Source organism: Lepisosteus platostomus, chromosome 2, assembly GCF_059453375.1.
Source record: "Lepisosteus platostomus isolate fLepPlt1 chromosome 2, fLepPlt1.hap1, whole genome shotgun sequence".
NCBI classification, from domain to species: domain Eukaryota; kingdom Metazoa; phylum Chordata; class Actinopteri; order Semionotiformes; family Lepisosteidae; genus Lepisosteus; species Lepisosteus platostomus.
In genome coordinates this window covers 68,568,195-68,587,666 of record NC_142612.1, presented here as the reverse complement: position 1 = coordinate 68,587,666, position 19,472 = coordinate 68,568,195, and the positions used below count along the sequence as shown (strand labels likewise).

Here is a 19,472-nt window from a genome sequence, read left to right as displayed (position 1 = left end):
TGACTTGCTTTAACAACTGTAGCAACTAATTTTCTTCTTCAAGTTTTAAGAACAGGAATAATCACATCTAATGACATCACTAGCACACAAAATGAGGAACCAACTTTTGTCACATATGGAAGGACAGGACAAACACTCACAAACAGCATAAAACAGGACAAACATTCAAAGTGTGAAAGAAACTTCTTTTTGAGCCTGTACATACTGTTTATAAGACCTAGGAAACCCTTTAAGTCTGTCTGCTCTGTGGGGCAGATCCAGCACGCATTGCTGTACTGTTTTGGGACTCAATAAAACTAAATCTGTCCTGCTCTAATGAAGAATTACCTACAATAGTTGGATATGTGCTACTTGGATCATATATATTGGACTTTTGCTGGGAACATGTCAGTAGTGTAGGAACTTTGAATCCAAGGAGATAGCAAAAGGGAGTATTTTGATTCAGCCAAAGGTGAATTTGATCCAAGGTGACGTTTACGGTTCTTCAAATCCAGACTGGTAATGTTATCAAGGTAACTGGCAAAATTTAGATGAGTAAAATGGTGATTCGAGGGCAGAAGCTCGTATAGGTACAGTACCAAGACAAATATGAGCAGCACTGTTAAAAGAAAAAATATACTGAAACAGGTACTATTGAACGGTTAAAAAGGCCCTCATAAGTGCTTTCTGTATCTGGAAACGTTATCTTTACCTCGACTTCCAAAGTCTCACCAACCCCGCCCTTTTATAAACATTTCCACATACAATGGATCTATTTTGAAGTCAATTTGCTAGTTTAACATTAGTGCACATTTCTGCCAGTAATAATACTTTAGAGCGAAGTACTTCTTCAATAGCAATTATGAGATGGGGGCGGAGCTGTAAAACCTCTGTTGTTTCATTTCACTCCGCCTCCGAAGCCAAACTGAATGATTTTCCTTAGAAGGAAACTTCAGTTTGAAAGTTGCTGCAGAAAGAAAGTTCAGAGCTGACAACCTGATTCAGCTTGCTAACAAGTACCAGCGAAAAATACAACAGCTCTACGGGGACTGAAAGGGGAGCGAACGAGCTCAGAATTTGCGCGTTTGCAGACCAGCGGCTGAAGAGGCTGAAGAATTAAACCCCGGGATCACGTTATGAAGTAGATTAATGACGTTCATGACAGCAATGACTAAAGCCAATCTAATCGAATAGAATGGGTTTCTAAATGTACTGTATATGACGGGGAGTTTGCATTTTAGCTTTTGGCTTTCTCTTTATTCAGCTGTTGCGCAGTGATTTGTGCTTTATCTTAAGAAGGGGGATCGTACAAAACGAAAAGGGGGGAATCGCATTCAGCATCAGTTGATACTGTTTGGAGTTTTCTAGAGCGAACCTCACAGCTGGAGCCTGCAGTATTTCAAAGAAAGGTAAGTGCCTTTGAGTAGAAACTTCGCGCAACGTGAATTCAGGTAATTCGTGCGAAAGACTGGCAATTTGTTATATTGGCAGAAACAGTTCAATCGCCAATATAGAATCGTTTTTTGTTAATTGGGTCACGGGCCTTTGTGGTTCAGGATTATGTATTTGAGTGTGTGACTGTTTTTTCTGTAGCTACTTCGGTGTTTACTCGTGAAAGAACTTATCCACCAGCCCAATAGTAACTCAATAAAAACAGATTTTGCTCTGTAACATTTTGGTCTTGATACGTCTAGATCATGTCCCCTTTCACCTATACACCTTGCAAACACGCCACCGGTGAAGTGTTTGAATGAGGTTTGTAGGTATGTGCAAGGAGTAGAGCATATTTTGTTAAAGGTTTCTAAAACTGAATTATATAATCCATGTTCGAAAGATAAAGGGAGCAGTATTTCACACGATTATTATAGGAATATATAAACGGTCTATAGCGAGTAGTAGTAATAATAATCATATTCATCACAGCATAAACTGTTCTCACCACCAGCAGCACGTATAATTAATGTTACTGTTTATTTATCACAAGATATATACACAGTACCACTTTTAAAAGTGGGACAACAGCTGTAAGCAATGCAATTGGCATTCTGACAGAATGTGTTAGTTTTCCAACACCACAACCTGACCAGTGTTTGAGAAGGCAAACGAAAACCACATTTTTCTTATGATTTACTGAAGAGATGTGTGGTGAGATGTATATTTTCTATCCGTGTCTTCGTGTTATGGTATCTAATCTTGACTTTAATTAAGTCAAGAAGTGGTACATTTTAATATAAAGCAAATTAGTGGTCCCAAAATCTCATTTGCAGATTACGGGTTAAGTGAATGCTGAACCTGTAACAACAGAAACAGTTTTGTTGAATAATTTCTGAGGTTATCAGGGAAAACTATTCAGGACATTTATTCTAGAACTGCTAATTACTACAAAAGCCAAAGTGCTTATGGCACTCTCTGTGAAGTGAGTGTGTGAACTTGGGCATTTCTTCTTTTTTCCCCCCCCCCTCCACTTTCAGCAGAGGAATCTCCCCGTTTTGAGTAAGACACCCTCCTCGGATCAGAGGATTCCTCAAGGAAAAGAAAAAAGAGAAACAGCTTTACGGAGAACTCTTAACTCTGAAGTGACGGGGGAGCTGGCTCCAGGAGAACAGCCCTGGGTGGTGTTGCTGGGTCTCTGAAGGGGATGGAGGTGCTGCGCAGGTCTTCGGTGTTTGCTGCTGAAGTAATGGAGGTGTTTGACCGCTCCCCCACGGACAAGGAGCTGGTCTCCCAGGCCAAGGCGCTCTGCAGGGAATACATCCACTCCCGGCTGAACCGAGCGGGACTAGGCTGGTCCAAACCGGAGCATGCGGCCCACGGGGAGGTGTCCTCCGTCCTGCTGTGGCTCGGTAAGCAGGGGGGTCCCTGAAGCCTGCTCGTGGCACCTCGGTCAGACTCGTTCAGTTCGCTCCGAGTCGTCTGTTCGTGACCTCGTCACACACGCTGAGGGTAACAGTTTGGAGCTGTCAGATTGTAAGAGGCTAGCCAGAACACGGTCTGAATCTTTCAGTTGCTGTGTCCGTTATGGGTAACTTTTTTTTTTCTTCTAAATGAAGCGTTGTTCCGGCACGTATTGCAGCCACTCGGAGGTTGTAGCTTTGCTGCTGCCTTTTAAGCAAAGTGCCCTTTCCATGAGCTTCTAGTTGTCATTTTCGCAATCGTTGCACAAATGACTTCAGCTAATAATTTGTGCGGATTTGAATGGTCACTCTTGTCAAACAGCCTCTGTGAGAGATGTCTCTGTAGTGGTGAAAAAGAAAATGGTTTGGGTTGCTCCTGCAAACAAATAGCTTTTGAAGTCAATGAATGCTTGGTTGCACCTCTCTCTGGCATGTTGCCTTACATGAAGGAAAATAAATATTTTCTTTTCAAAGATTCAATTTGCTAGAAGCCACAATTGCCCCAGATGTTGGATGCCCTCATTTTGCCACACACTCCTTAATGAATCTTTGACTGCACCTGTACAAATTTGCTTTTTGAATCCAGGATACGAGAATTTTGCCTCTTACCTCTTACTTATTGAGTACCTCACCCTTGTCTCTTATCTGAGTGCTTGTATTTGCTGTCCGTGCGTCAGCTTCTGCAGATAGAGCACTGGTGTTTTATGGCAAGCTCCACATACTGTATGCCATGATTTGGCAAGGAACTGTCCAGACTTGTGTGTTGGCGTTTCCTTGCTTAGCAGCTGTCAGCACCCTCCCTCAAGAGCCCACACTGTAGCAGCCAGCACTAGGGCCCATTGTGAGATCTGTGCTTGTGCAAGCACTGCTTACTGAATTCTTTCCATGCTTGGTTTTATGCTTAAAACTTTGAAGTGCAGCCACACCTGATGTAGAACGTGCAGCAGAATTGTCTGTTACTGCTGGGGGGAGCCGATGATAAAACAGAGCGGCAGAGGCAAAGAGAACCGTGAACGTGAGCCTGAGCCTCTGCCTCTTCCACAGAATGATGCCGTGCAGCAGCTTGCTAGTGACTGCAGCGTTAGTGATTTCAGGAAACAGCACCCCAGCAAGGTGAAATGAAATGCGGCTTTTATGGACGGAATTTGGCTTTAAGCCTCCTGCTTTGAGGGATGACAGCCTGGCTGTGTGGACAAGCTAAGTGGATTCCCACTATGAAACAAGCCGAAGAGTGACTCCATTGGAAGTGGGAGTGGAGTTCATGGAAGAATGCTTGAGCAAAGAATGATGGGATGGAAAGCCTGTTATGCCATCTGTAGACCCTCGTTATTGGCAGGAGTAGGGGTATTGTCTTTCTTTCAAATTTCCCCAGTAAGACTCCATTAGATTATTTGTTTTGCTGAATTAACTCTTCATTTTCTTTCAAACTCAAGAGTCTGGTGATCTGAAATGATTTAATTGCAATATGGAAGGATTGGTTTCAAATCCTCAGAGTAACTGGATAAAGTTCAGTAGCCAATGAGGTGGTTGGACAGTTTAAAATTGAGGTACAGATGATGAACATCTAAGCAATTGCAAAGAGATGCAACCTCCGGTTCCTCGTGACTTAGCAGCAGATGTCACAGTGGATGCACGTATGGAAATTACCGTTCAGAGTTCAAGATCCAGATCCAAAGGAGAAATCTTTAAAAAATCAAATTAACTGATAACCAGGGAAGGATAATAAAAGAGACAAAATACAAAATGAAATGTGTACATTTGACAAGCTTTATCAGCACAGAGAGGGTTGTCCCATAAAAAGGAATGGAAAAGATTTTAACAGCATAGCCCTTATGTTTTTGGATTGTTAGAAAAATGTCAAACAGTTTACAAAACTTCAGGTAGATTTCAGGTCTTTAAATCTTAGATTTACGGTCTCAAGATGTCTTTAAATTTGGTAAAGTACAGCACATCTTAGCTGCGTTCGAGAGTATGCTCTACAAAAGTGGACAAGATGGGCATCTCTGACATCAAAGATGTTTATGCAATGTGAAATCAATCTTTATCACGCATCATAAGTGGTCATTTATTATAACTCTAACTATGCTAGATCTTCACAGCAGCATCTTGTTCTATGTGCTATCTCAAAACGAACTAAAACCTGTGCTTCACCTCACTTGTCTGTTGTTTGAATTTCATAGCACTGTGTGCCTGTCTTCTAAAAATGTGCTTAACTTTACCATCCGTGCCTGTATCGCCTTTTCTGTGGGATTCACCAGCTGTAAATATGCTTTTTCTTGCGGATTGCTTTGCTGTAACATATTTTGTGCTGGTGGACAGTGATAGGGCCTGACTGGGCTTTTAAATACACAAGCACTGCAGGATGTGCATTGTTTCATTCATCTAATTACCTCTCTTCTGGTGCATAACAGGCGATGAGCTGGAATACCTGCGACCCAACATTTACCGGAATGTGGCAAGGCAACTCAGCATCACTGTGGCCTCGGAGAACATTGTGTCAGATGCCTTCCTGGCCGTAGCTGCAGAGATCTTCAGCACTGGTAAGAGACAGCAGCAGGTAGCTGAGAGTTTGGAGCAGCATAGAGTAGGTGGTTGGTTTGAATTTGTAAGCTGAATCTGGCGCAACACTCTCTTTAAGTCATGCATGTCATTGCTTATTGTGTAACTGAAGTGAGAACTGGTTGTCAGACCGTGGCTTAGTTGCACCATCTAGCTGTGGGCAGGTCACTCCACATCCCCTGCTGGTTTAGGAGAATTTGCATTGCAGTTATGACAAATTTCTCCTTTACTGAAACCGAGCACTTGAATGTAAGCTGATAAAAAGTGTATGCAAGTGAACAATATTCTGTGATTTAAAAAGAAGGGTATTGGGAGACAAGGATAGGTAAAATGCGACAAATATTTAATCTTGGTTTAGGCAAACTAAAATAAAACGTGGATAAATGGTGGATGCTGCACATTGGTGGTGGTGGAGGGGAGTTCCCATTACCTGTAAAGCGCTTTGAGTGGAGTGTCCAGAAAAGCGCTATATAAGTGTAAGCAATTAATTAATTAATAATTATAAAATACTTGTTTTCTTTTCTTCTCTGAACTAAATCGGAAATTTAGTGCCCAAATTTCCTACATCGCAGTGTGAATAGGCCAGAAGGGAAAAGAAGTAAGAAACAGCTCTGTTTTGGCAGATGAACTGAACTGTGGTAGCATTGTTGAAAAGCAACATTCTGTTTGTTCCATGGGATTGCTTACCCGTCTAGATTATACAGGAACTCATCTGTAAGACTGGTTTGAAGAGATGTCCCTTTTATCACCATGTTTGGGCGGTTGTTTGCAGGCCAGTAACACTTCCCGAACTACATGATCTGCGCTTCCCTTCAGAAACCAGACCATGCCTCGGATGATATGGGGATGTGGTTTGAACATAAAGCATCCCAGTTCTTCCTTTGGAAGCAGATAAAGGACAAGTTATGAAACGCAGTCAGTCCTGCCCTAGGGGCCGGATTATTATGTGGATTGTAGAAGCGGGTGTCTGGAGTAAAGTTGGCGCGGCCCTGCTGTGTCATGAGATCAGATCATTAGTCCTGAGTCAGTTTGCTAGGGATGTGGCTGAAGAAGTATAAAAATGTACCAGAGAGAGAGAGCATTATCTTTCTTGCAGTCTTTATAACTTTTTAAGAGCTGCAAGAAAACTCTACCACACACATTGGGTTAACCATCTGCTAATCTTCAAAATCTGTTGAGAAACTTGCACCACGGTGTGAAACATCCACTGGGGCCTACACTGCGTCAGCCAGGCCTGTTCCTCAAGCAAGCACGCACTGACCTTCACAAGCAGAGGGCCTGACGGTCTGGAGAAGCTAACCTGCTGTGTGACTCAGGCCCCTGCAGAACCCCTTGCTCTGTGCAGGAAAGGAAGCCGTGGGAGGCCAGGGGTTTCTTGTCTAGCAGTGTTTACTTCTGGGCCTCCTGCCAGTCCTACAGTATACTGGGAGGTTTCAGCTGCATGTCCTCTGCTCTGCATCTCACTCTTCCTCTATTTCTTTTGCCTACTCCATCTCTGGGATCTAGTCCCAGTGCTCCTCTGAGGTTAGATCATGCGGTCTCTTTGGGAGGTCAAGATTGTGAAACTCATTCTATGTTTGGAGGGTATTGCCCTGGAGGAAGTCAGTGAGGAAATGACTAGGGGTTGCTCAGTTGCAAGTGTGGGTTGTTCTTTAGACTCACTGAACTGTATAAAAGTAGCTCTGTGCCACTGCCTTTTGTTGTATCTCATTAATTGCAAGACGGATACTGCTAGGTGCTGTCTGGCATACAGAGTATCTCCTTCAGTAACCTCCTATACAAAACTTAGGGGTGCTCTCTCTCAGTTTTACACCATCACAGGGTGCTCTTAGTTACAGAGTGTGACATAGATCTAAACCTGGAGTCTCTAGATTTAAGGATTTGCATTATACTCTGTGCAGAGGTTGAACATTAGAGATCTCAGATCACGGTCGTCTGAAGATGTTGTTTACATCTATTACTCATGAAGTTCAAAGGATGAAGTTCTCTCAGAATGGAATATGGATTGTGTGACTAAACAATATCCAGTTTATTTCACAATACGTAAAAAAAACTTCAGAATCCATTGCCTTCTGTGTTTGGAGGATCCAGAGTATTTGAGAATCTAATTAAGGAATCAAAGTGGGATATTTTAAACCAGGATGCAAAGCTGTTATGGGTTTGCCAAAGATAGATCTATTTTTTTCTCCAAATATGGAGTACTAATCCAGTGTTAGGGTTAGGAAATGCCTTCAGAGGCTGTGTCTATGGTAACTGGACTGTGTTTTATTTTGGGAGCCTGCCTATTTTTTTTTCAGAATTACTGTTATCACATTCCTCCAGGGAACAGCAGTTGACCTGCAGATGAGTGAAATGGGGATGTCTGTAGAGTGCCTTACTGTGCCGCAACTTAAAAGAACTAAATACCTCCTTTGCCTTGAGTGCCTTCTTTAAGAGTATTAAAATACTATTAGGCTCTCAAAAAATTCTCTGAATACTTTTTAGAAATTGCCAAGAAAGCAGCAGCAAAGTTCTAACAGATGGAATGTTATCCAATGACCTCATGCAATTGCTTCAAGAGTTTATCATACTGCTTCTCAATTGTTTTATTGGGCTGCATGACATTTTAGAAAGCTGGTTACTCAACCGAGTTGTCTCCACTTTACGGATGTAAAGAGACAAACTGTTCCAAAGGGACTCTCTGTTGACCTAGTTTGAGCACACTGTGGTAAGGTTTAAGAAGAGGCCTAGGCATTCATTTAAAACCGGAGGCCTGAATTTCCCCAGCCAAGCCTGCAACTGACTTGGCTCCTTTCATGAACTGTTTACACAAGATAGCTCCCTTTATGCTGTTTTTTCTTGGGACTGCTCTGTTTGCTTTCTGTTTTATCTAGTGGTAAAACCTAATAGATGCCTGCTGTTATCAGTTGAAATATGACTTGGACATAAAAGGAGTATAAACCAAAGTCAAACAGTCCAATTAATGGGTATAATGAATAACCATAATAAAAAACTATATTAATGTATTTTTCACATGGTACTTTTTAAGATATACTTGAAGATGTACCTGATATTGAACGTTAACATATTGTACAAATCTCTGTCCGTTCATGGTGACAGATTCAGTCAAGGCATCTTTAAACCCACTATATTTATGACGTTGGTCTTTGTCACAGTGTCCCCATTGAGGTCTTTGTGACCTTAATGGCTTATTCTTTGTGAAATTCAAGTTCTTTTGCCTTGAATGTTGGGGTCTTAGATTATTTCAGTTGTGGTTTCACTATGACATTGCTGTTCTGTTACCCACGATGCATTTTGCTGTAAATGTAAGGACTTCAACTTGCTCTGTTGCATATTGGGATTGTCACCGCTAGTAAAGGGGAAGTGCAGTCCCGATTTCTCAGACCAGTTATTAAGTCTAGATAACCAAATAAATTAATTGACAATATTGCAAAATGTTACAAATTCCTAATTAAGCACAAATTTGTGAACTATGTGAAAGTACTGGATAGTCACCATGCTCTCGAAAACCCCTGCTCTCACCACAGGTGAGAGCGAGAGTTCACACCAATTGTGACATGAAGTGGCTCTTCCTGCTCACTAGTCACTGTAATGACTAATATAATGTGTGAGCAAATGAGTAAAGGTTGTGCAGCAGACATTTCACTGCTGAAATGTTCTAATGTGATCTTCAATGCCGAGTTAACAAGTAAGTGTAATTTGTCGACAAAAACATCTTAAAAACAAGAACAATATTTCTATTGGATTAAAAGGGATGTATTTACAGCCCTGTTTGTTTACTGTTTAATAAGGCTGCTTCACATCACCGGATGTTTTGTTGCCTCATTTTGAATAGCAGAATATGGTGCTGCGCATCCCTGGAAATGATCTATTTTGTGATGTAAATTGGAGGTTTTACACGTTACTGTGTGCGTTTTCCTTTATCGATGCTGATTCGTTCTAACACTCGAAATATATAAAAATAGTGCTGCAGTTCCCCTTTAAGCCCTCCCAGTGGATTTGGTTTGCTGAAGCAGTCTTACCTTAGCCTCCTGGGATTGCACCACCAGCAGCAATCGATGTAGCCCTGTGTAACCCCACTACCGCCCTGCCATTGTAACACCTGGCTCGCTTTTCCCAAGTGCAACAGCTAAAAAGGTGATTTACAATACAGCCCTGGGGCTCAAGAAGCATTTTGCTGTGCTGCTTATAAAATTGTATGTCCATATCCTGTAGTTGTGCCTTCTTTCTAACCCATAGTACAGTTGTTTTTTCTGCCCACTGTTCATGTTCAAGTCAGTTCTTGAGCATGGTGTTGTGTGATGCCGTTAGATGGTTTTTCTGTTTTATTTTGGCTGAACCTTTACAGGGAAACCAGACTTCCCTTGGCCTAATGAAATGGTAAAAAGAGGTGTCTGTGTGTCCCCTTTTACTGCAGGTATAACGTGGGGGAAGGTGGTATCTCTGTACGCAGTGGCTGGAGGTCTGGCGGTGGACTGCGTGCGTCATGGACACCCAGCCATGGTTGATACCATTGTGGACTGCCTGGGCGAGTTTGTGCGCAAGAGCCTGGTCGAATGGCTGAGGAGAAGGGGTGGATGGGTAAGAATTCCATTTTCCTGTATTTCTACATACTGGATCGCAGGAGCTTGCAAACCTAGTTAATCAAAGCAGGATTTTAATAATAACCGGACTAAGAAACAGCTATCATTCAGCCCACTAAAATTTAGTAGTAAAGCTTTGATTTTTTTAGTATAACGAGCATAGCAATGAATGTGTCAAAAGCAGTCCTGCGTATATGATTCAAAATGCCAGTGCTTCTCCAGAAACGTCAGCGATTTTTAGTAAGATTTCCCTGTTTGAAGTCCCCGTTCACTAATGCTAAATACAGTAACTAAACAGCCCCACTTTTATTATCTAGATCTACAGAGCGTTTTTTCACATAGATTCAGTGAATTGTGAAGGGACAAGCTGTGAAGGGCAAGGTGTACATTTGGTCAAGTATCTTATTCAGGTCAGATGCAGATGGAACTGTTTTTTTGAAAGATTTAGACTGTATAGATAGTCATTGGTTTCATACTATTAAAGTATCTTCCCCTTTTTGAATTGCAGTCTTATCATCATCAGTGATCCTTCATTAATAGCCTCTATTTTATTTCATAATGTACCCCGTAGGTTTGCACTCCAAACTGAGCCAGAATTAAAGGCTGGGCTTCACTTTATCTCAAGCTCTTTTCATTTAAGAATGAAAGTTATTTTCCTAGAACACATTTTTGCATTTGTGGTGCCAGTCGCAATAGGATGGTCACTTTTTATAATTCACAAAAGACAATTATATTGTTTAAAGCCAAATGAGAATGCTAATTCACTATTTAATATTTTAGTTGTACAGTATGTTTTAAATAAGGAGATGGTATGTCTTGTGCAAACAAGATACAATACAGCTGTATGGTTTGGAATGTCCTCATCAGAAAGCTCAGAAATGTTTTAGTTGGCTGTCAGTGTCTGTCTTAAATTGGCTCAGTTTTAAGCAGAAACCTGATCCTCAGTTAACCTGTAAGTTTGATGCAGTTGATTGATATTCCATATTGCTTAACTGGCTTTTTCCCTGATGTAAATAAATCACTGTACCCAAATACAATCACATTGTATACCTAGGGGATTGAACGAGTGCCTGTTCCTTAAACTAAATTATTCTTGTGAATTATTGCATGTCTAGATTTGTATACAATTTATTGCAAATTATCTCCACCCCATTTCTGGTTTTGTCACAAATCATATTATCATCCCAGCAGCAGGTCTTTCAAAGCACTTACATCAAGCAGTGCAAGGCAAGTGCTCATCTTTCCATGCAGAATGGACATCAGCTCATCCGTCAAACTAAAGGGTGCTGGATTGGTACTGCACAGTGTTATGTAGCTAAACAGTAACCCTTGGTGATTTTACCTAGTCTGACATCCTGAAGCATAAAAGCCAGTATATCTGCGGAGCACCTGAAACCCTTCACTCTGTTTTCAGATGATACTGCCTCCTTTTTTTAAAATAGACTAACATTTCTGTGCAGTACTGTAAAAACAACAAATGAATTGGGGGAAAAAAATAAAGTCCAAAGAAACTCAAGAAAACATGATATTCATCAAATCAGTGGAAGGCTTTTAAGAAACTGTGGTTAGCTGGATGCTCTCCAGGCTCAGCTCAGAGCTTTTCTGAAAGTCCTTAACTTTGAAGAGACATTAACAAAGAACTCAGAACAGCGGGGGAGAATTGGTTCACTTGCTCCTAGAACAGTATAATTAAAATTAGATTAAAGATTTAATGGTCTTAACAGTTTTTTTTCAGAATTTCACAATGGTTGCATTCCTAATTCATGTACACTATAACAGTATCCTTAAATAAAAATGACATTACATCAAGGTTTAAAAGTACCCACATCCCTTTTTTCTGCAAAGTTTTGTCAATGACAGTATTTGCACAGATTGAAGGATGCTATTTACTCATCTAATGAAGCTGTTCTGCTGTAAATGAACAAGACACTTAGCAATTACTTACAAAGCTGACAAGAACATAATGAATTGTCTAAAGTAGTTCTACCAGAGAATTAAATTTGAAAAAAATTTTGCACCGTAATCGTCATTGTATAACTGCTTTAATATTTCAAAGAGCTCATATTTTCTGTTTATAGACATTAATATTTGATTCGCAGGTGCCATAAGTAAAATGGATCAGAATATACAGAGATCCTGATTGAGATTATTGTTAGTCAGATTCATTTTTCAGGGATGAAGAAATGCTTTATTGGCAAGGTTGAATACACAGTGAAAATACATGGTATAACTTCTTCCCTGACATTCGCTCAGTAACTTTTTACAGCATGGTATGTGTTGAAATATGTGTAAAGACACTGTAGTGTCATTCATTTATGGGGTAAAGACTGGTGGCGCACAGTTGGCAAATAATCACTACTGGAAGCAGTGGGATTTCCACTTGCAGCAACAGCTAGCCTGCCATGCTTGTGTGTTCAGTCATGCTGTATTCTGGGTATCCTCAGTCTTCAAATACTAATGAGCCTTTACATCAGCATTATTTAATGTATATATTCACCTGTCATCTTCTCTTCTTCCTCCTTGTTGAAGTATGTAGATTTAATAGCGAGATGTGTCTGCCGTTATGAATGACCTCCTCTCTCCTTTCCTAGGCTGACGTCACAAAGTGTGTAGTGAACACTGACCCCCGTCTCCGGTCTCACTGGCTAGTCTCTGCTGCCTTTACCTGTGGTCACTTCGTCAAAACCGTGGTCTTCTACCTTCTGCGAGAGCGCTGAAGTCTCCATGGAGAGAAACCACTCAGCCCTCCGCACCCAAACTGTGGGAAAAAAAAACATCCTTTGGGATGAGTTCAAACAGAAGCAACTTGCATCATTACACCATACACTGCCTCAAAACAGGATCTCAAGTTGCCATCGCAAGAATGCTCTAGAGGAACTAACAACTGAACACTGCAGTCCACCCACCTCTGGGGGGTGGAATATAGCACAGAATTGTCTCGTTACTGTGCACAACAGCCAGACCACAGGAGGATGCCTCTCAAGAAGGTGCCTGGGTGTAAAGTTGGGTTGGAAACATGTTAGTTCTGGTTACAGTTACGGTTTGAGGGGATTGACTGTGTAAAGATTTTAGTCTTGACAGTAAGGCTGACACTTCTGTTAGTAAGAAGTGACCCGGTATCTTTAAAGTTGTTATGGTCATCTAATTGTAGCCTTTAATTTATTTATTTCATAAACTAGTAACAAATATTGAGTAGCAAAGACTTTTTTTAAACCCTAAATTTCAATAATTTTAGATCCCTTTGTCCTGTAGCTCCTCTGAGCATATTTTTCTAACTTAGAGCTTTGACTTTATCATGACTGCTCAGTGCAGAAAACAAAACTTTAAAAAGATACCTCAATTTGTAACATTCAGTAACTTTTTATTTCATAAACCCTGGAGTAAATGCATTGGTACAGCTCATATATTTTTCTGACATGAGCTACACAAAACTGAATAAATGAAATATATTAAGGTCTTCAGAGCTGAAGTCTCCCTCAGATTTCTCTTAAGGGAAATTAAGACGAGCCATTTCCTCAGCTCTGGATGTTCATTCTGTTTAGATTTAATATTTTTACATGAATTCACTCCACCATTAAAATTGATACTCTGATTATTTAATTGCCATGTTTTCTTCAGAATTTCATTCAGCAAACATTTCATTTCTATGGACAGCTACTGTACAATTAACAATTTAGTTTATTTGTGATAGTTATAGCTTGAGGCATCCCAGATTTATGGGGTAGACCTTTCTTTTCCCAGTGGAGTATTTTGAATTCATTGTCTTTTCTTCTCATAATGAATGAAGTGACATGAAGTTCCTTATGTAAAAACATCCCAACACCTGTCTCAGAGCAGATCCCAGTTGGAAAATGTTTTTTAGACAGTTTGAGAGCATGTGCAGCCTGGATTTTAAGGATAAAATGATCAAGCTTCTATTGCAACTTTCATTGAACAGTTGCTAAGACTAATCAGGAGTCAGATTGGAATGGACTCCTTTATGTGGCTCTGAATAGATACAATACTTTTGATGAAAAACGGACTGAAGAGGTCTTAAAGACCATGAACGATACATCTCACCAGCACCTGACAAAGCTACTTGGTATCAAGGCTCTTCCTTCAGCCTGGACACCAGAGACCTGAACTTCAGACCTACTGTATGCAGACCATTGCAATGGCAGACAAACGTTGTTATTTTTTTAATGTGTCATTTTGACTATTATGTGATTTGTAATTTATGTATTATGTGACACCTAAATATCTACTGTTGTACTTGGTCTTTGCAGAAGCCTTCAATAAAACATGTTCATTTCTTGGATGGTGTTGGCCTTGTGGTGTTGAATGATTTGTGGCAACCTTCACATTGCCTCCACACAAACAGCCTGAAATTGAATCATAAGTTATTTTATAACTGACCACCCAGAGCCTATCCCAGAAACCGATTGACCTACCAGTAGGTCTTAAGACTGTGGGAGGAAACTGGAGCATCTGGAAAAACCACAAACACAGGGAGAATATACAGACTTCACACAGATAGCACCCAGGGCTGAGCCCAGTGCTGGGAGGCAATAATGCTGATCTCTGTACCGCCCGTAAAAGAAATGTTAGAAATGTATTAGAGAAACTTGTTAAACTTGCTTGGGGTGATGGGGCTTTTATGCCACATAGTGGTGAAGGCAGCAAATAACACTTGTAAAAAAAAACATCAAACACTAACCGGAATATATATTAATATTGTAATCCCTTTTAAAAATATTTCCTCCTCAGGTGCTCTTAAAAGGAGACATGGAACAGAAGAGCTGAAGCACAGCCAAGTTTGGGAGATTCTTTTATCTGCATGAAATAAAAACATTACAAAACACTGGTGTCTTCTAACACTTTTATTAATGACACAGAGTTTTACACAGCTGTGGTAATTGATATTACTCAGTCATGGGGTGATTAAACAATTGTCACTGCCATCTTGCTTGAACTTAAGTGCCACTGCATCAGAAGCAGCCTTCTGAAACTCGGTTATTCTGACAGCATCAATCATAGCAATTGATATAAATGTGGAAACACTTCATTACGTAGCATATTTTACAAACATGTAACTATTCACAAAGTGCAAACAGTTGACCTATGACTCCTTCAAAGAGATTTTGATGCTGCAGAAGATCTTGAGAAATTTAGAAAGGAGCTTTCTTATTCATGATTACAGAACACAGTTCGTTAACAGGTGTTAAGACATTACATTACAGAAATACTCCCGCTGTTACCTATTCTGGAATTGTCAGTTTCTTTAAGGCAAAAGTAATAAACTAATTGGAATCAGAGTCACTCATCACTGAAGGCAAATTCTTTCCTGCAGAGTTTACCACAAAACCACAGTTCATTTTATACAATAATACACTTCCATTAGCACAAAACTATTACATTCCCCTTTATAGATACCTGATAGACCTAAAGTTATAAATCTGGAATTTAGTTGCCTATTAGATACAAAACATTGCTGGCACTCTTGATAATATGTATTGTACTGTTTGCATAGTCATTATATTTTTATTGCCCCATAGAGTATTATGTACACTGAATAAGTAATATATTTCATGTTCACTTAGTCTCTGATTAGTGCACATTCTGTCCTGAGTATCTAAACATGTGGACAATTACAGCTCAGCTGCTGTTGAGTGGTTAACTTTGCTTCCCATTGGTATAAAAAATATATTAAGAAAGTAAAAGAAAGCACACTGAAAAATAAACTAAGATATCTTATCCCAAAACAAAGACCCACAAAAGGCAGACAATTTCACAAATTAATTCAGACTAACTGACTACAAGACGTTCTCTCAGTGTCCCCAGCAGGTGAGGTAAGAGCTGAAAAAGCAGAGAGAAAAAACCTATCACCACACTGCTGTCTTCTCAGTTTTGCATACAGTTAACACTGGATGACGTGTTAATTATGTGAGCTGCAGAGAGCTCTGTGGTAGTGCTGTTCTTCCTATGTGGCTCCAGTCTATCCCTTCAAGGGGACACTCTGCGGTAGGTGATGTGCAGGTGCTGAGAGAGGGGCTGGCTCCCAGTCGCCATGGATACAGTTTGCTCTAACCTGCCATCCTCCTTCAGCTGAAACACCCTGGAAATCTGCAAAGAAATACCAGTGCTTTTGAATTACACACACCAAAATATATACATACATATTCTGCCACATTTATAAAATGATAAAATGGACAAAACAAATCTAGTGTGAAAGTTTGCATATGGTCCCAGACTGAGCCCTGAGGTGTGCTTTCACATTGAGCAGCAGTTACCGTGTTGCAGAAGTACATTTAACAACATTTGAAGATGGCACCCCATCGCCATCACAGTGCACACTTAAGTTTTAAGAAAAATGTATTTGAAAACCTCAGTTTCTACTAGAGACAGTTTAATACTGCACACAATTACTATGAGTATTATAATTCAGTATTAATACTGCACACAGACCAGGATAGGCACTGCGGCCAGGAATGAGCTCGTGAATGTTGTCGACAAGGTGGCTAATTGGAGAAAGAGCATGGCTGGCACCTCTATAATCTGGCCCTGAAGGAACTGAACCAGCTGCTTGCGTCTCTCTGTCTTTACCAAACCACTACACAGCAGTGTTCAATCCTGCCTTTAGGGGCTCCTGACTACAATATGTAAATGTCTGGCCAATTAATTTCAGCAAGGGCGGGCAGTTTTTGGGGTTTAATCTGATTGTTTACACTCCCCTTTAAACAACAGACTTCGATTGGAAAAGTGACATCTATGCTGCCGTCAAGCTGCTATTACTGACCTGCTGGACGTAAGGCTCCTTTGCAAAGGATATTCTAGCCAAAGCCTTGGACTGCAGAGTCAGCTGCTGGCCAGTCAGCTCCCCTTCCTCAATCTCCACCAGACCTGGACACACACACCCGGTACAGAGAGCTCAGAGCCCACAGCAGCACTTCACTGGAAACACAGCCCGAAGTCACTCATGAACAGTTCATTTTCCCCTTTTAACTTTATACCCATCAGAACAAACACCGAGCCACTTTTAATAGTCGTATTCCAGCCTAACGTCGACGCAGAGCCTGTACTGTCAAATTCAGAGCAGAAGGTGTCTTTTTTAAAAGGAAGCCATTATGAACGAGCCGCTTAAAACCCTGGCATTCTCGTATAACAATTAACCGGAACTCAAAACTCCTCCACAATAACCGCGAATACTGAAACGTACCGAACGTCAATCCAGGCAGCAGGCGCTTCGAGGTGGACAGTACCTGAGTTCTGGGCCACGATCAGCGCCACCCTCTGGGTGCCGGCCTGCAGCCTGATGAACCCGCACTCTCTGTGCAGTGGCCTTTTGGTCTCGGCGTGAAAGGCACTGAACCTGCAGGAGGACAAATGTCACTGTCACCCTGAAGGGGAAATCGCAGAGCTTCGCATTCAGGGTTAGGGAAGCATCTCCTTTTAAAAAGGTTTATTTGCTAAAGGCATGTTAAAATAACGTAGCAGATAGCATGGCTGCCTTACAGCTCTTTGGTTGTAAATTCAGTTCCAGGGACTGGGGGGGTTTGCGTTCTCCCGGGACCTATGGATACTTTCTCTAGTTATTCCGGCTGCCTTTCGCCTGCATGCCAAATTAGCCATTCATTTGTGCGCCCCGAGATGCACTGGGCATACTGTCCAGTATTCAGTTCTGTCTTGCCCCCTGTACATCTGGAACAGGCTGCAGGTTGCCATGACCTTCACTGGGAATAGATGGCTAACAAAATGATGGGTTTGTAAAAATAAGCAGCTGAAATAAAATGGCAGGGGAGTGCTCTAGAGACGCCCTCGGCGTGTGTTTGTGCCTGCCGTGTACTCACATGAAATTCAGCACGGGCTGCCCCACGTGAGAGATGTGCAGCGTCTCCGTGTAGCGGAAGGGCTGGATGGAGGGGTACGAGCCCTCCCCCGGCTCGTCAGACTGCCAGGTCCCCAGCAGCCACGCCAGCGGCTGGACGGCAGGGTTCAGGGGAGCTTCTGCAAAGACACCGCCGCTTCAGGACTAGGAGAGAGTGCATGACCGTACTTTCCAAGAACTACCTCTCACAGAAGATACGTGCTTATGCGTTACGTATACATACTGTAAAAGGAAAGCAACCGAGGCGACTACACGAGTCTTACTCGCCAACCTTAAATCGGCAGATTTGCAATCGCTAAAGTGCGAAAATGTTTCTGAATCACATGTACATACATTTAAGTGAGCTTAAATCGATATTGTAAGACCCAAAGAATGTTGCTACTTTGCGCTAGAAGGTAAACAAACCCGGATAAACATTTTTATTCCGTTTCTGAATTTATACTGGTATAATACCTGCATGGGGAAAGGGACAAGACATTTTGATTGCCCTTTTAAGAAAAAAAAACAATACTTCGTCCGATGAATTGCCTTCCGCAACCGGGTTCGACTCGCAAGGTAAAACAGAATAACCTGCTGGAGGTCAAATTCACCCCCGCAAAACGATAACGCCCCTTTGCCCCCAGTGGCCGTTGGGTAATGTAGTCTTCCCCCGACCTTTGTGCAGAAGAACTGATTTTAGCAGTGGTTAATGCGGAAGGTACTCCTAAAATATATTATTTGTTTTTTCTGTGTTTTTAAACATGCATGTTGTCTACTAAATTGTATTATGTTAAATACCTCACTAGTTCTATTATTATAATGCCAAAAGAAAAAAAAAGACATCTGATTCATAAGTTCTTCCTGAAGGCATGATCTGCTTAGTAAGGGCAAATTTTTTGCAACTAAAGAAATTAATTGTAAAATAATGTCAGAATCCACAGTGCAGCTGGAACATTCAACCCTGATGCATAACAGCTGTAAGATAAAACATGTATGAAAAGATAGAGATAGAATACTGGATACAGAAAACAATCCATAGAGATCTGCATTACCCTTCAGGGTAGCCTAATGAAATAATAAATCAGAAGGTTTTGGACAGATAAAGGGAGAGAAGGAACAAGTAATAGGTTTATTCCATGCTGAAAAGAGAAGAAAGAGAACACAACATTTCAGCCATGGAGGCTTGACACATGAAGAAGGCTCCACGGCCGAAACGTTGCGTTTTCTTTCTTCTCTTTTCAGCATGGAATAAACCTATTGCTTGTTCCTTTGCAGCCTACGCATGCTGACGCAGCTACCCACCTGAACTACTAAAGGGAGAGAAGCCTGCTTTATAGACAAGGGAAGGGATATAAGAAGTTCCCCACTGATAGCTGGTGTGTGGTGAGCGTTCTGGCGCACTATGGCTGCCGTCGCATCATCCAGGTGGACGCTGCACATTGGTGGTGGTGGAGGGGAGTCCCCATTACCTGTAAAGCGCTTTGAGTGGAGTGTCCAGAAAAGTGCTATATAAGTGTAAGCAATTATTATTATTATTATTATTATTATTATTATTATTATTATTATTAAGAAAACCTGTGTCCTTGCTAACTTAAACAATCTGGTCCACCTCAC

The 19,472-nt window shown here is 41.2% G+C and overlaps 2 protein-coding genes across 3 annotated transcripts; one reads left to right on the top strand and one right to left on the bottom strand.

Moving 5' to 3' along the window:
• The first annotated feature begins 880 nt into the window (after positions 1–880).
• On the top strand, positions 881–14,317 carry LOC148676904 (bcl-2-related ovarian killer protein homolog A-like). Of its 2 annotated transcripts, none has more exons than XM_088615536.1 (5): positions 881–1,388; positions 2,454–2,822; positions 5,285–5,413; positions 9,850–10,013; positions 12,607–14,317. In XM_088615536.1, the coding sequence occupies exons 2-5, from the start codon at positions 2,618–2,620 to the stop codon at positions 12,730–12,732; spliced, it is 624 nt and encodes a 207-aa protein (XP_088471662.1). In that variant the 5' UTR covers positions 881–1,388; positions 2,454–2,617; the 3' UTR covers positions 12,733–14,317. The 2 variants fall into 2 exon arrangements, with proteins under 2 accessions (XP_088471662.1, XP_088471653.1); XM_088615527.1 differs by having other exon boundaries at positions 2,451–2,822.
• A 542-nt stretch (positions 14,318–14,859) lies between these two features.
• thap4 (THAP domain containing 4) lies at positions 14,860–18,489 on the bottom strand. The gene is made up of 5 exons (XM_088615512.1): positions 18,333–18,489; positions 17,842–17,998; positions 17,254–17,363; positions 16,791–16,894; positions 14,860–16,117 (listed from the first exon to the last, which is right to left on the bottom strand). Exons 1-5 carry the CDS (start codon positions 18,355–18,357, stop codon positions 15,998–16,000), a joined length of 516 nt encoding a protein of 171 aa, XP_088471638.1. The 5' UTR covers positions 18,358–18,489; the 3' UTR covers positions 14,860–15,997.
• Between the last annotated feature and the right edge of the window lie 983 nt (positions 18,490–19,472).

Bases quoted from the DNA above. Each gene is read 5' to 3' on its own strand.
- thap4 (XM_088615512.1), bottom strand. From the start codon at position 18,357: ATGTCTTGTCCCTTTCCCCATGCAG. The intron at 17,364-17,841 runs GTGAGTACACGG...GTCCTCCTGCAG, and splicing joins CAGCCCGTGCTGAATTTCAT to GTTCAGTGCCTTTCACGCCG. The intron at 16,895-17,253 runs GTACTGTCCACC...GTGTGTGTCCAG, and splicing joins GATCGTGGCCCAGAACTCAG to GTCTGGTGGAGATTGAGGAA.
- LOC148676904 (XM_088615536.1), top strand. From the start codon at position 2,618: ATGGAGGTGCTGCGCAGGTCTTCGGTGTTTGCTGCTGAAGTAATGGAG. The intron at 5,414-9,849 runs GTAAGAGACAGC...CTTTTACTGCAG, and splicing joins TGCAGAGATCTTCAGCACTG to GTATAACGTGGGGGAAGGTG. The intron at 10,014-12,606 runs GTAAGAATTCCA...CTCCTTTCCTAG, and splicing joins TGAGGAGAAGGGGTGGATGG to GCTGACGTCACAAAGTGTGT.